We start from the raw sequence: 16,125 nt of genomic DNA, 5'->3' as shown, positions 1-16,125 counted from the left end.
CTCCTCGAAAAAATCTATTCTTTTAGCCATTGCAGGACTTCTGTGAGTAGTACGCAGTACATTGCTTCCATTTCACAACAAGAACTTTCAGTGAGAGGGAGTGCGCCATTTGAAGGAAAAAAATAAATAAAATAAAAGCAAGGGTGTTTGGTAAGAGATACTGCCCACAGTTGACCAAACTTCACAACCACAGGAAAAAAAAATATTTTTGCCTCCTGAATTGTGTATTTGTAATTTTCCTCTGTAGTGGACACAAATTAATAATCCATATGAAATCATCCAGATGTTATCATTAATAACTTAATAGAAGAAGTGATCAATGGAATGATGGACATCCCACATACATAGTAATAAAACAATGATACATAACAATGAATCATTGGACATTCTCAAAAGATGTTTATTCTTTCAGATAGGGGTTAACACTGGGAAATTAACCGTATTTAACAATAATTATTTCTGTTACAAAAGTATTGGTCCGAGAACTAAACACATCTTTTCTCATGGTTGTCGGGTTGACGTGGGAGACAGTCGACAACAAAAGAATGACAGAACAGAGCTATAAGTGTCCCACACAGCAGTCTACCAAAACTACTGCTGTCCATGCTATCCGAGCGCAGTGGAAGCATCAACATCGCTGCTTGTTTTCTAACCTGCAAACCGTCTAAATACTCAGTACTACTCCTTTTAATTGCAGTGTTTTGAAAGACCAGAGATATGGTTTTTCCTTGAAATATTACCGAGTGAAAACGCAACACGCCCCTGACCATGAGGTGGTCTTGTTTTTCCTAATCTTTCCATACAGAAGGTGCCTTGCTTTTTAACCACTGAGCTGTAAATCCCCCTCTTCAAGTGAGTCTTTCATAGGTACAGACGTGTCTAACAATACAAAGAAGGTTATGGGAACCTGAAGTGGAAGCAAAATAGTAGCTAAGGATCTTACACAACCAATACAATGAGTGGCACAGCCTCAAACCGTCGGAAAAAGAAACGCCGGCATTCAGACGCGACAGTGTTCTTTGTGTTTACTTTTGGAGCGTCGGGCCGCTGCCCCTCTCACCAGAGCGATGTCTGGTAGTTGAACTTGATCTTCAGGAGGTACTTCAGGTTCACCTGTGCAATATCGTACACAATGTATCTGGAGGGGGAACGGTTAAGGAAAACAGGGAAACTGGGGCTTTCTCAACCAAGAAAACCCTCAAAAACTTTTAAGACATTTTTTGGGGGGTTTTAACTACATTAAAAATATAACTTCTATAAGAATTAATCATCTATAAAATAAGCATCCATCCATTGAATATTTAATAGAAGGAAAAGTGAAAATTATAGATTTTTTTTGAAGATAGGTTTTATGTTTATCATGCCACAATAAAAGCTGACCAAGTTCTATCTTCTGAACATAAAATGCATCGAAATGTATAATAATGCTGAAACCTCACTGAGCCTATTTTGAATTCATATAATTTTGTCATTTATTAGAAACATGTCACACCTTTAGAATTTCGGAATTTGCAATACAATGCAACGGCTTGCTAAATTGATGCAAGATCTTTTAATGTACATATCTAGCATGTCTATCTTACCGTTGCAGAAACTCGTGACAGAGGTGGCATTTTTACATTCCATGACGCAGCGTAAGCAATATTTGGGACCTTGTCAAGAAGTTGTTTGCCTTGAGACAACACCACCCAAGTAACAGACACCTTTTTTCCTGTCTGAAGCTCAACCTTTTTGTCTTTTGACAGATTTGTTATTGTTATTATCTGGAACTACAGGAAACTATCCAGCCTTGTGTCATGTTTAGAATACTGATATGATCACAATTTGATCTGGAATCCTTTCTCACACTATGAAATAAAGTCGCTGACAACCCCCATTTCAGGTGAACAACCAAATATTCACCCAATCTTAAAATTACATTCTGACAATAACCTTAAGTCTCTGGACGGCATTTAGAGGGTTCATTGTCCTATAATCAAGCTGGCAAGAAAATACTCTTTTTGAAAACATACTCAAAATCACAAGCCACATGGAAAAACTAAAAAAAGGATACTCGTTGTACAGGAGACTTGTGTCATCGATGTTGGTGTTGACCCCCTTTCCTAAAGGCACTTGCACCCCGTCTAAAGTGACTGTGGCACTTGGGTCAGGGGCAGTTCTACCCAAACCTGGAAAGACAGAATAAACTCATTAATAACACTGTTAGAGAAGATGAACAGAGAGTCACGAGCAAAAGTGATATTCAACTTTTAAGGAAATCATTAAGTATACAATGAGTTGTTTTGAAGGAAAAAAACAACTTTATACCTTTAACACTGTGTTTGCCCTTCGGCACCTTTGTAATGTGTGAGGCCTTTTTCAGTTCATGCCTGCATTGGAACAGAAGCAGTCAATTCAAGATTTATTGCAGTCGGTCAAGAACAGCAATTAAAAAGGCAAAGTCCCCCATTTTTTAGACTGTTTTGAAACGTGCAGATTATTACTCACATGTTTCCAAGGGCGACCTCTCCTAGTAGGAGCAGGCCTACAGGGTCCGACTGGGACGTGTGACAGTAGTTGGCACTTTTAGACACCATGTCCGCAAAGTACACACCTTTGCCGAACATGTAACCAGTCTAGGAGGAATAAAGACAATTTGATAAATTGTCAAAATTGTGCAACTATGTAGTCTCAGCTCCAGAAGATTGTGTGAAACATCTGCCTGCTCTGGCGGTAGGAATTTCCTGGGAGACCTAGACATTTTCTGAGAGTCTATCTCTTCCGGAAGACCCACATAGAAAATATGGCAACTCTAACCATCTACTGTAAGAGAGATAAATGAACACTAACCACTGGAGCTTCGGGCGGTGCGATACGAAGACCCTGAGAGAGGATACCAGCGCAGTTGGTGGTGCGGGAACCGTGCCACAGCAACTGCCGATTGTGCAGTTCTTGGAAGGGGCGGTACCTCTGATACTCTCCTTCTCGAACAACTTTGAAGATCTGCAAGACAGAGGGAGGGGAGGAGGCAAGAGACACAGGGGTGGATGACAGCTCATGCCCTATAGTATTTAAATCATTTGACATTGTGTTTTGTATTTTCTGGCACTTCACTGTTCCTGCAATAGCACATTTTAAAAGGTGTGACATAAATAAAGCTTGTTTTCATGTTTTTTTTTAATGTCATAACAGATATAATGGGACTTGCTCTGCAGTGCAGTCATTTCCCCTGTTAGTTGCAGCTTACCTCTTGAACTTCCAGTGTGTACGTGTTGTGTGTAGCAGCATGTGTGTTCTTGACATATTGCAAAATGACCTCAGCCTCATTTGTGCTCTTGTCAACAACCTGTGAAAATATACAATATTAATATCACTTATCACTTCCACAAAAAAAGCATTTCCTGCTTTGGCATCCACCACTAAATAGGTAGTTGCCACTCACTTCAATCTTGGTTTTTAGTTTCTCGTAGTTGATGTCGATAGGGTCCTTCCCGTTGTCCTCAGCGCCTCCTCTTAGCAGGCTGTAAGCCACCTCGATATCCAGCAGATTGTCTAGCATCTGAACCTTGGCCTGTGTGGGAGAACCCATTCAATAGAGACCCTTGCTGACAGACAAAGAGCTGGGTGAAACCAAGAGCTAATGTGGTCTTACCTGAACGTAGTCCAGGTTGCTGAGCAGAGGGGGCTTCTTCATGCCAAAGTCATGTGGTATCAATGTGTAAAAGCGATTGGAGAGGTCCAGGATGTGGGATTCTGGGACATTCTCTGACACAGCCTGGGATGGGGAGAGAAGGCACTGAAGGTTAAAGACGGAAGGATACTTCGCTTGTCCCAGAAAATGTCATATTACTAACTCTAGGTATTTTTTAACCTAAGCCTTTTATTTCCAGTCAACCCAAGTGATTGACATCTCAATCTCGGTCCAGTCGGACGAAGCTATTCTTCTGAATACTGGATCAATTTAAAAAGGTTCTGATGCTTATCATTTAGGTTGATTCTTTATGATATAAAAATATCAGAATCTTCCTTTAATGTGCACTTGAACCTTTAAAATGTCTATGTAGCGGTAGATCGATCCATCCACATATCCACATTCTGTCTTCTGAACATGACTTTGCAAAGAAGGGAGACACAGCCAATACAGACCTGCTGCACCTCGCTGAGGAGAGAGTAGGCACTCTGGATCTGCCGCTTACTGAGTTTTCCCAGCGGCATCTTCTGGAGGTCAATCTGAGGGTTTGGGAGACAAAAAAATGTACACAAGAATACCCTGGTGGATCATAAGGAGTAATAATTAAAAAGTGTTGTACACACAATTTGTTATGTGGTTTTGGTATTGGGTAGAGTTGCTGCGGTTATTGGTGTTAGTGTTTGAGCATACACCGACTACACACTTGTCCACCGCCCCCACTAGTTCGTTTTTTTTTAAATTGAAACCCATTTGGTTAATTTTCGCATATCAGCGCTGACATTCATCAAATAATAAAATCAGACACTACAAAAGTAAAAGTGTAAGTGTCTGCTTCTGCAGGCACAGCAGAGTTGCAGCAGAGTCTGCTTATCACAGGAGGAGAGGAGGCTATAGGAGACCTTAGACCAGGTATAGATCAAGACCTCTCTCCTTCCATCCATAATTAGCGCCAGTGCATTGTAAAATGTACAGTGCTCCCAGTAATGAGTTCATTAACTGGTGGAAAAAATTCCTCACCGTGGCATTCCAAGTATTGGGTATACATGTTATAAACACACACCTCAAACTCCACCATGGCCTTCTTCATGCTCTCCACATCAAAGATCATCCTGATGAGCTCCTGGACCGGCTTGGCCAGCTTAGACTTGGTGCCAGCGGAGGCTGTCAGCTTCTTCACAGCCTCCTCATCCTTCCCGGCGACCACAGCATCACAGCCATTCAGGAAAATGAAACGGATAAACAGAGCAGTTAAGAGAGCAACAGAGTAATCTGCTTTAAAAGATCCTTAAAGGTCATATCTGCTGGTTTAGATGAAGAAGAATCTTTAATTATCACACAACACACCACACTACAACACATGCACATGTCAAATCAACTAGCTTACAACTAATCAAATACAGTACAGACTAAGTCAGCTAAAATGTACTTTGTATAACATGAAATTCATATACATAAACCATTATAGTGGTATTGATTGGGTTATTCATTCATTGTAAATTGGATCAAATAAATACATTCTATAGAATTGTTTGTGTTGATACTTCAGTTATACGTGGAGATGTTTAACAGGGTATGTATTAGGGCTTGAATAAATAAAAATAAAAAAAGATTGAAATGAAGGAAAAGAAAGAATGTCTTTTGAAATAATACTATCTAGAAATGTTGCACACATACATCCACATACATCATCTATGTGCAAGTGAATGAGCAAGTAAACCTGCCAACATGTGAATAAGGGGAGTACCCAGTGGCATCAGTGGATTTCTGTCAACACTGCGGCCAAAGCAGGTACAAATGACCGCTTTCATCAGGAGGATTACCAGCTTCCTGCCAAACGGCGATTACAGATAAATTAACCCGTTATATCTGCACAGAGTTGGAATGTCTTCTAGTAGAGAGGTTCCCAACCACCGGGCCAGGGACCGTGCCGGTCTGCAGAGCATTTGCCACCGGAAGGAATTTTTCCAGAAGGAATATTCAAACACGATTTCTGGATAATGTTGACAGCCCGAGTATAGTATGGTGTCTGTACCTGTCCGTAATCAATCTCCAGGGGGTAAAACTTGTTCGGGTACTTGGTGAAGTCGGAGCAGCCCCAGGCGTTCCCGGTCTTCTCCTTGTACACGGACAGGAAGTTGTCCATGGCCGAGTTCTTGTCGTGGAACTTGTCCAGCTTGTTGCCGCCGATGGTGGTGCCCACTCTGCCCCATGACCTGAACACCCAGTACCTGCGCACACATGCAATTTGAAGCTATGTGTTAGATAAGTCGATGCACTATGGCTACAAAAAGGGATGGGACAAAAAAATTGTAATTATACTGCAACATATTGCAACACGGGCGCCATATATCCATTTTGTTTTCAATAAAATTCAAGGTATGAACTTCCCAGCCAATGATCTATGATAAGAGCACTTTGGTTTACCTAGTTATATCTCTGGTTTGTACAATTCTGACTGCACTTAAAAATTTACTTAAATATATATATATATAGTAAATGATAGTATCATAGCAGATGATGGTAGATAGATGAGACATTGTGATGAACTGTCAAGGATTCATTGCGATAGTATTGTGAGTTACCTGGTGATTCCCACCCTGAGAAATAAAGTGTGTGTAAGATGGAAAGTCAGTAAAGACTTCAGAAGGGGCATAATCCATATGGGACCAACACTTTGGTTCTTAGTGGATAGTGAAGTGCTGACCTTTTCTGCACGTCATCCTCCAGCAGCTGCAGCTTGTAGTAGGAGTTGGTTCCTCTGACGATGTCCACCAGGCCCAGGGTGGCGCTGTACATCTTCCCACTCTGTTCCAGGACGTGGGCGCTGTTCTCCAGGCCTGAGCAGAGAACCAGAGGATGTGTCGGCGGACACATGGAAGCTCAAGCGACGTGAACCAAGAGTACCCAACTACTCAAACTGACCACGCGCATGCACGCACGCACCTGAGTCTGGATCCACAGCAGCTCCACCTTTAACCGTCAGCTTCATCTTCTTAGCCTTGCTTCCACCTGTAGATACAAATGTAACTCTTCACAACCTACAAAGTAGTTAAATCAATGGAGTCTTCTCAGCTACACACAACACTAATAATCAGCACCTTCACGGTTATTAATAACAACCGTCTGCAGGTGTTTACCTTCCTCTTTCACCCGTCCGGTGCTCTTGGAGGCCATGGCTCCGGACTTGGAGGCCGCTGTCGGAGCTGGGACCTCAAGTTTGACCTCTGCCCCCCAGGGTGAGATGGCGTGGAGGGAGACCAGCTCCTGGAGGGCCTTGCCGGACGACTTGATGTCGGTGAGGAAGTCTTCAGAGACCACGCGCACGCCAGCCTCCTTCACCTCCTCCATCTTTTTAGTCATCTTCTCCAGCTCCTCTGTGGAAACATGATTAGAGATCTCATGTTAAAATTAAAAAGCACTCCTACAACCACTACTTTTCAAGACGCTTTGTGTAGCATTTCTGTAGCATGAGATTTAAAGCTGCATTAAAAGATTCAAATTCAAAGAAATGCCAATCTATGTCATAAAACTCCTTCAAGCCCTCTGAAGTAGAGAGCCCTTAAAATACAATTCTACATCAGAAATTCTCCCTGCATGCTTTGTGCTGATTTCAATCAGTAGATGGTGTGCTGAGACACCCTTACTATCTGTAATACCAATTTAATCATAGTCATAAAGAAATGTTAATGTAATGAGCAGGATGGTTTTCATTACAGAACAGTCATATTTCAGTTTAAAGCTCAAAAAACATGTTCTAGTGCACAGGACTTCTTTAAGGCTTGTTTGTAATTAACTGTTGTTGCTGGTGTGTGTTGAGATCCGTGGGTGGTGATGGAGGACCCCAAAAAAAAAAGTTGTAGTGCCAGTAGGTGGCAAGATGTGGGCTCGAGTAGATCCCAATGCATTAAAAATGTAGTTTGGTCAGATACGTACTCTTGGTGCTGAGGCACAGGGTAGCCTTATTAGCAGTGCTGGTTATCTTGCCGCCCAGCTCCTCCACGACTGCTTTGATTTCATCCTTGTTCTTGCTCAGTTTGCCCACAGCCAGCAACTTCATATTGGTAAGAGGCTTGTCTACAAGGGGCAGAAAATGAACAAATTGATAACACACACACTGAATTCCTGTATAAATTAAGCTAAATTTTAATACGTTTTTAACTCCAAAATGTTCAAAACAATTCTCATTTAGTCTTTCATTTTAACGTATGATACCCACGCAGCATCGCGGGTGTGCTGATCGCAGAAATCCGCTACCTCGCTGCTGATTCACGCTTTAAAAAAAACGTCACACATAAAAAGGGTACCATGGCCATCAAGGGGCAGGTGCTCGGGCACCCTCAGCCCTCAGCCCCCCCCCGAACGTGCCTGCCTGTGTGTTTCGAGCAGCGTCACACCATTACACCGTCTCCCCGTCCCCCAAACAGCGGTGCACCGTGTGCGTGCTGTTTCCGGGATCCCCGTGCTTCTTTATTTTAGACAGGCGGGCCAGACCATTAGTAGATGACGTGAAAAATGAGTGTGTATGTGTAAAATATATGTGAACTCTATTTTCTCTTATCCCATTTTTTAATTAATAAATTCATTTTTAAATAACAAAATACAACAACTCACCATTGATGGATTTAATGAGAACAGTGTTGCTGGTCACCCTTTTTTGCCAGTGCATCAAAATCTGGTGCCATTTTCGTTGTGGAAATTGGTAGGACAGTGCTCAGGTGTTCATCAGTAAGCTGGGCTCTATGGCATGTTTTGTTTATGTAGGTAGAGCCAAATAACACCAGCATCTTCTGTGCCAACTGTGGGATGTTTGAAAACCTTGTCTCATTCAGTGAAGCATAAAACGTATCCAGTTTGACGGAGTTGAACTTCTCTTTTAGGACAGAGTCAGACTGGAGATCAATCTGCTCCAACTGTAATTCCTGCGATGCTGCCTCATAATCCAATGATAGGGGACATGACACCAGCTGAAGTGACTTCTCAAACACAAACCTTTCAAAATCAGAGAATCGACGGCAGAATTCTCTGTGCAAGTCGTCCAGCGAGTTACTGTATTTGCTCGCTTGTTGGGAGGCTTGTTTCAGCGGTGCTAGCATGGGGAAATGCTCAAATGATTTGTTTGTCATTTGTTTAGAGAACAAGGTCAATTTTACCTTGAAGGCTTTCACGTTTGAAAACATGTTACATACGAACTGATCTTTCCCTTGTTGCTTCACGTTCAGCTCATTCATGTGTGCTAGTATGTCCACAGCGAACGCCAAATCACAAAGCCAGTGTGCGTCTTTCAGCTCAAGAAAATCATCGGCTTTCCCCATTAACTCCAAAAATGAGCCAATCTGCCCTCTGAGCACCCACACTCACTTTCCCCAAACTTATCCAACAGACATTAGAGAGGTAAAGTAAGTCCTGGTGCTCAGAATCAATTTCCTCCAGGAGTTGAATGAATTTACGATGACTGAGACCCCTTGCTCGTATAAAGTTGATAATTTTTATGACTTGCTTCATGACGTGATCCAGCTGCAGTATGTTCTTGCACAAGGCTTTTGGTGGATAATAAAGTGTCAGAAAATTATATCCAATTCAGGGTTTTCTTCTTTTACCTTGTCCTGGATTCTTTTCAGCAGCCTGACATTATTGCCGTTTCAGGCCGAAGTGTCTGCTAATGTTGTATTCCTTATATACAGTAACGGTTTCTTGGCAAATCAGACACACAGCCTTTAATCGTAATTCAGTAAAACATTTTTTGCAATCCTACTTTGTTGAAAACCCGACACTCGCTGTCAATTTTGTGCTTTTTTTTTGTCCACTCATTTGGTTATGAAAGGCCCAGCAATGCGTCATCTGGTGGTACCATTAAGTATTACAGGAAAATAACAGTGAAATTAATACTACAAATTTAAATATACTATAGGATTGTTGTTAATGTTAATGCCTCACAGGCCAGATTCAACAACCCCGCAGGCCATAGTTTTCCCACCCCTGATTTAGTGTATACATTTTTTAATCATAATAAGTGCACTGCAAAGACAATGCAGATAATAACATTAGTGTTAAATAAATTTTCATAAGTTGAGAAATGTTGTCTCATTTGTTAAATTGTTGTAATTTATCAGATGCAAAAAAAAACACAATGACAACAACATGATATCGGCATTATATGATCAAACATCGGCCACCCCGCTCTCTAAACATCTGCATCAGCCATTGAAAAACGTATATCGGTCGACCACTAATGCATATAGATGTTTTTCTATACAGTGTGTGAATGTTTGCTTACTGACCAGCTGGTGCTCCCTCTGGGAGAGGCTTAGCAGGGCCTGTGGAGGCGCTGGGGACAGGCTCTGAAGCGGCAGAAGTGGAAGTGGGCTCCACCTTGGGGTAAACCCTGTCCTGTCGCTTGAACTTGAATTTTTTGAGGAAGGGAACCTCATGGAACTCCTAAAATAGTCCACACGGTTTAGATGGAAGCTTGATGGGTATTTTATTACTAGATACATTTCAAGATGATTTAAGGGAGCTGAGACATACCTTTGGCATGATCCAGTCTTTGCGTACGGGTGTCTTAGTGGTGAATACACACTTGGTCCAGGCAGAGATGTCCCCTGTGCAGTAATAAGCGTCCCCCTTGAACACCAGCTGTCCTTTGCACTCATTACAGGGCTGCAAAGCCCCAAAGGCCATGCCGTCTGCCAGGCTGTCCACTATCTGTCACAGAACACAAACATTAACCTCAGATTAGATCACAAGTCTAGAGGCGTCACAATTAATACATAACACCGTATCGCAATTATTTGAGCTAATCCTGATCATTTTACGATATCGTTAGGATTGCGCAATCATGTTTCAATCCAACTTTAAGTGGAATTTTCTGCAAATATGAGAAATGATGGAACAAATATAATGGTTAAATGGTTGGCTCAGATGGATGTGTATTGTTACACTATAGTTACACAAGGTTTTACTATGACAGTGGCATTAAGTTGAAGACATTTGATATATCCCCAAACACTAACACTGTTGTCTGGACCATGAACAGCCATAAAATATAAAGCAGAAAAAATAAATTAATTTAGCCACATGAACAGCGTCTGTTCCACACATAATGTGCAGACACAGTAAAAGATTTGAAAAGTCTATGTGGTCTTCGGTAAAAACCTGAAAAATAATAGTGGAAAAATAGCAAAGAAAATGAATGAATGCCCGCCTGCCTGCCCACCCCCCCCCCTCACATTGGACTCTCCAGAGGGAACATCCTGGGAATTTGCAATAAGGAGCTCCTTCATGTCATTGATGGAGCAGTTCTTCCTCAGCTTGTCCTTGATTCCCCAGAGGAGCTGACTTTGTTTCTGTATCCATACACACACAAATGAGACATAAAAATGTCTGTAAGCAACAACAAACAGTCAATTCAAGGCCATTTTATACTCACATAATAAGCTTTTTAACTTAAATAAAGCCAAACCTTCAACTGTTCCTCCAGTTTATTTTTTTCCTCCTCTTCCTCCATCTTCTGTTTCTTTGTCTTCCCGTCCACCTCATCAGCGTTCCGCTTTCTAAGAGAATAAACAGGAGGTTATAAATGGTTCTCTTCCATAGCCAGTGCAGTAATTTTGAATAATTTGATATGAATAATTCATTTTATTACCACTGTTGACAGGAGAAATCAATAAGGGAATATATTTAATTTAAAAACTCATCGTAAAAATATGTCCACTAAATTTCCTGATAAGAAATGTACATCAGCTTCTGAGAGAACACAGCAGGACACAAATCCAACGATACAACCTCTATTCATTAGGTAATTTAATAAGAGCTTCATCCGTTGATAGAAAAACACAGACAAGCTACAACACGTCCAGTATCCTCGAGGGTCTCGACTGATGTCGACCAACTTGCCCCAAAGAAAATCAGGCAAAGACTAATCAGGACCTGCGAGGCTTCCTCGGCCTGACGTCTCATCTCACACGCAGATACACAACACTGTGCTTTACCCAATTTCCATCCCAAAAAGGTCTGTTTGACTTCCTGTCTAAACCTTTGGAGAACAAGAAAACATCCCTTACCAGAAACAAACTGGCATCCAGAGGGAGAACAGAGATCTTATAAAACCAGCCAAATGAGATACAGAAGCATTGTGTTGGCAGGAGCTTCATCTTGGTATAGCCAGAATGATCGCTTTCTGAATAATACAGAAACATTCTGTTGGCCTCATACATGTTTTAAACTGTCCCAGTACGGCACAGAACACTACCAGCGATTTCTCTGACATTCAACCATGACCTTCACCCCGCACCCCCCCACCTCTGACCCGGTGGTCTCCCCCTACGCTGCATAGTTGACAGCCTGGTCACTGCTGTTCTGTCCAGTCAGCAGCCTGCTGGTCTGTGCTGCTGTAGGCCTGAAGCATAAGCTGTGCACAGTCACCAACTATTTCCCGGTGTCACTCGCGGTGGCTGATATCTGCGTGGGAGTTCTGTGCGCCACCCTGATGGATGTGGGTCTGCCGCGCCATAACCCCTACCTGTGCCTGCTGACACTCAGCGCTCTGATCATGCTGACCCAGAGCTCCATCTTCAGTTGCCATCTTCATGCCCTTCCACTATCACGCACGGGTGACACCTCACAACGCTGTGCTGGTCATCCTGGTGACCTGGCTGCTGGCCTTCCTCATCAGCCTGGTGCCACTGATGGAGTGGCACAAGACTCCTCCAGACTTACTCCACCAGATTCGGGCCACTGCCTCTTCGTCTTTGTGATCGATATGACATGGTCTACTTCAACGTCTTCATCTGCTTGCTGACACCTCTCGTGGTGATTTTTCCTCATCTGCGCCCCGATCTTCCCCGAGGTCAAGATCCAGACGGCCCGCATCGAGGCCGGGAATGGGGGCGGCGCGAGGGGGCAAGGCAGGACGGCGGCAAACTTGCGGTGGGAGATGAAGTCGGCTTGGTCGCTCTTCCTGTTCCCGTCTGCTGGATCCCTCTTCACGTCATCAACTGGTTCCTGCTGCTCTGCCGTCGCTGCCCTGTGCCACTGCTCACAGCCACCATCCTATCGCAAGCCAACTCGGCCATCAACACCCTCCTGTATACCTACAAGATGTGAGCATTCCGACACACCTTCAAGGTTATCTTCCTGTGCTGCAGGACTCTTTGGAAGAAGGAGGCACAGAACAGGGCTTACGGTGACGACGGAGGGGGAGAACGCTGCCACCAACACCCAACAGACCTGAAAAAACCTGAGACGGACTGAACACTCCCTGCTCCATTCAGTATCCAACAAAACACGACATTCCTAGCACATCAACATAAAAACAGCACCCTTTTTTCAGTCAGTTATGCATGTATTAATGTTCTTTTTTCTCACCCTTCAGATTTGACAGCAGGAAGCCTCTTTTTCAGTTCCTCCTTGTCTTCTGAACGCAGCACATTGAATCCCTTCAGCTGGGCAGCGCTGTAATCTGACTTGAAGACGAGCTCCTCCCTCCGGCTCACAAAGCATGCCGTGTGGTACCAGCGGTCAATCAGGCCCAGCTGGGGCTTCTCCGGGTCCACGGTCTTCTTGGACACACGAATCTGGTCCTGAAGGTTGATACAGGCACAGTGGAATATTATTGTCACTGATGACAAGCTACGGAATAAAGTTTAATTTTATAGAATATACAATTTTAAATAATGTAGTTGATAACATGTATTTAAATTTTAGTTGAATGGCTATTTGATTCCCAAATAAACAGGAGGCAAAATGGCATATGCTGATTGTTCATACTTTCCGCCTGACCATTTATCAAATTTGCCATCTTTCTTGTACCAATTCCTGCAGTTACAGAACTTAGAGAATTGTACCGATGTATTCAAGTATTCAAATTCAATATTTATCAATGGATTATAACATGTTCAAAGTGTGTGCAAATAGAATCTAACCTTTTCTATTTTCTGCTCACAGCCTTTGCATGTGCTGCGGTTAGATTTGGCATATTCCACAGCAAAGTCGTTGAGCGTCTTCTCTCCTTTTGCCCCACCCTTTGGCTCTGCTTTGCCTACAAAAAAAAAATACTAAATGTTCAATTTCCAGTGAATTTACAACAGAAAAACTGTATTAGGATTAAAAACTATACTTTTACTATAATTTACAAAAAATATATATCATCATTTATCGTATAAACATAGCCTTCTGACATTTTCTCTATGGTGCTTAGTTTTGCCTTAACCTTAGCAAAACAAAACGTTAAAGGCCCATCACTGACCTTCTGTAGCTCCTCCACTTTCAATGGCCTTTTTGACTTTTTCCTGGTCATCCCAGCGGAGGTCAGAAAAGCCAGCGATGTCAGCCGTGGACTGAGCCGCTGCTCGCTGCCAGAAGCAGGAGAAGTGGTGCCAATGGGGGACTTTTCCATCAAACATAGGAGACTGGGGACAAAATGCCAAACAGGGTTGCTTTAAACTTAATTTAAATTAAAAACGTAATCGTTAATTGCAAAGATGATATGTAAAACCCAAAGGTTAATGTGTCTATGAGGCACTCATATTTTGTTAATTTTACGAGTCATGAGTCCACTCATCATAAGTGCACATTTTTAAACCATGATTACCCAATAGATTTGTTTCTCAGTGAAGGTTGTTCTAACAGGTATTCCAACTCTGGACATAATGCAAGTTGGAAAACAATGGATAAACGGAATATTGATTAAATATGTTAATGGTGAAAATGCCCAGGCAGCAGAGGGAGCCAAACCTTATCAGACAGATGTACACGGGTTTCTATTTCACTTTGAGACATACAGCGATAGCTGTAGCTATGTATAGATTTATATTCACATTTTATAAGTCAAGTCAAGTTTATCTTCATAGCACTTAATCACAGTAAAGTCTCAAGGGGCTTCATTGACACCCCACTCAGGCAGGGGGAAGCCCCACGCCAGGCAGCAGTGGATCCCAATGCTGGTCTTGTCTGTATACAATATTCTATGCTTAACTCGACAGCATTGAAGTCAATTTTAAATGTGTAAAATACCGTGGGAACGAATTTTATTATTTATTATTTATCATTGCAATTACTATCTATGTTCCTGGTTTTAATGCAAATATTAATGTATCTTACGATTCTAGACTTTGTTTAATCCAATACAGATGATTTGCTGAACACTAGTTGACGTTCAACTACAGTGTTATTAGCACAGTGGGGACACTGGCGTTCTGCGTAATAATAGAGTGCTATACGTGTAAAGATACAAATGGAATAAGCCATGAATTATATTGATTACTGGACGAAATATTGAATGAATAATAATGTGTTATAATTTTGTGAATCTTCAAATATTTTGTATGTAGTTTATTCTATGGCTCCAAGTACAATCTTGGTCACAATCTCAAAATTCACAATTTTTCAAATGACAAATCACTTTCTAAACTACCGTGACCTACTAAAGTTATTGATATCGTCACAATGGAATATGTTCTCTCGACTACTCTCGTTCATTACACGGGAGACATCTTCTGCGTCCCCCTAAAATGTGGCTTCGCGGCTCGCGGTGGTGCGACCGTCCCGTCCGGCAGATAGTGAGTGATACAGCCGATGAACTGCGACCTGGGCCTGGCGTGCAACTACCAAGTGCAGTCGTACTCAAGAGAAACGTGTCGCCGTCGACTAAGGCGTCTACGCAGGTCTGGATAGAGAGGGCTTCTTAACAGACGCCATCGCCGTGGTTTGTTGGTGATTCGTTAAGCTACTTTAGCCTGTTTCACAGCCTCCGGGGCGGATAAAGCCTCCACCATACCTGCACCATGATGGCCATCCGCAGCGAGTTCTTAGCGATGTTTTCCTTGCATTTCTTGCAAGACGCGCGGCCGCTTTTGGCGTACTCCGCTTTGTAAAGCTTGTCGTCCTGAGAATCTCCCATAATCGCTCAGCGCCGAAAGGAAACGGGGGCGAATTCGCTGCAAACTCAACTTTCCACTGTGACGAGACACAACAATCAAAACTGAGCAGCCCTCGTTGCGCACACGGCGGCGAAAACCCGCGCTGGACGCAGACCGTGCTAGTCGAGTCAGGAGAAACCGTTCGCATCCTCCGGGGATACTTGTCCGTTGCTGCATTCCAGCGAGGTCGGGGACTCGGCGAACATTGTTTCGTTCGCGTGGGTTTTTCATTTGGGAACGCCTCTCATCCAGATCTGAACAACTCTGCCGGTTTTTTTTTAATGCCATGTCAGCACACGTTTGTGGCATTCAGAATGCACAGGGTTGCCAAACAAACACGTGTTTTCTGCGTGCGTCCATATTTTCCCGAACATAAGCGATTGAATACGTTAAAGCTCGGAAATAGCTACTACCGACTTGGAGTTGCTGATTTCCGTGTTGGACGCAGCAAGAACGCAGCATTGTTCTCTATTGTTGTTTTCCAGTAGTAATCGAGCGAGGAGAAATCGTTCGGCGATAGATAGATAGATAGATAGATAG

At 42.8% G+C, this 16,125-nt stretch overlaps 2 protein-coding genes across 2 annotated transcripts; one reads left to right on the top strand and one right to left on the bottom strand.

Moving 5' to 3' along the window:
- Window positions 1–388: 388 nt before the first annotated feature.
- Window positions 389–15,661, bottom strand: parp1 (poly (ADP-ribose) polymerase 1). Its single transcript, XM_080021279.1, has 23 exons — window positions 15,444–15,661; window positions 13,914–14,076; window positions 13,591–13,706; window positions 13,034–13,248; window positions 11,130–11,220; window positions 10,897–11,013; window positions 10,196–10,372; window positions 9,949–10,105; window positions 7,604–7,744; window positions 6,808–7,044; window positions 6,614–6,679; window positions 6,375–6,507; window positions 5,703–5,898; window positions 4,731–4,859; window positions 4,126–4,209; window positions 3,632–3,754; window positions 3,422–3,550; window positions 3,227–3,325; window positions 2,830–2,982; window positions 2,488–2,615; window positions 2,308–2,369; window positions 2,054–2,168; window positions 389–1,138 (listed from the first exon to the last, which is right to left on the bottom strand). The coding sequence occupies exons 1-23, from the start codon at window positions 15,564–15,566 to the stop codon at window positions 1,057–1,059; spliced, it is 3,036 nt and encodes a 1,011-aa protein (XP_079877405.1). The 5' UTR covers window positions 15,567–15,661; the 3' UTR covers window positions 389–1,056.
- Window positions 11,247–12,772, top strand: adorb1a (adenosine receptor B1a; the record flags this gene model as incomplete). Its single annotated transcript, XM_079996584.1, is given in 7 exon segments — window positions 11,247–11,271; window positions 12,034–12,241; window positions 12,243–12,381; window positions 12,384–12,429; window positions 12,432–12,484; window positions 12,486–12,633; window positions 12,636–12,772. Coding segments are annotated over 7 exon segments (756 nt in total).
- Window positions 15,662–16,125: the final 464 nt, after the last annotated feature.

The sequence above is a fragment of the Zeus faber genome, assembly GCF_960531495.2.
Source record: "Zeus faber genome assembly, chromosome: 2".
In the NCBI taxonomy this organism is placed as follows: Eukaryota; Metazoa; Chordata; class Actinopteri; order Zeiformes; family Zeidae; genus Zeus; species Zeus faber.
Note: the sequence above shows the minus strand (reverse complement) of the source record. Positions and strands in the feature narration are given on the sequence as shown.

What these genes read in the sequence shown, in the direction of transcription:
- parp1 (XM_080021279.1), bottom strand. Translation starts at nt 15,566, where the DNA reads ATGGGAGATTCTCAGGACGACAAGCTTTACAAAGCGGAGTACGCCAAA. An exon ending in GTGAGCAGAAAATAGAAAAG is followed by an intron (nt 13,249 to 13,590) that starts GTTAGATTCTAT and finishes ATCAACCTTCAG; the next exon opens with GACCAGATTCGTGTGTCCAA. An exon ending in CCTGTGCCTCAGCACCAAGA is followed by an intron (nt 7,045 to 7,603) that starts GTACGTATCTGA and finishes ATGTTTCCACAG; the next exon opens with AGGAGCTGGAGAAGATGACT.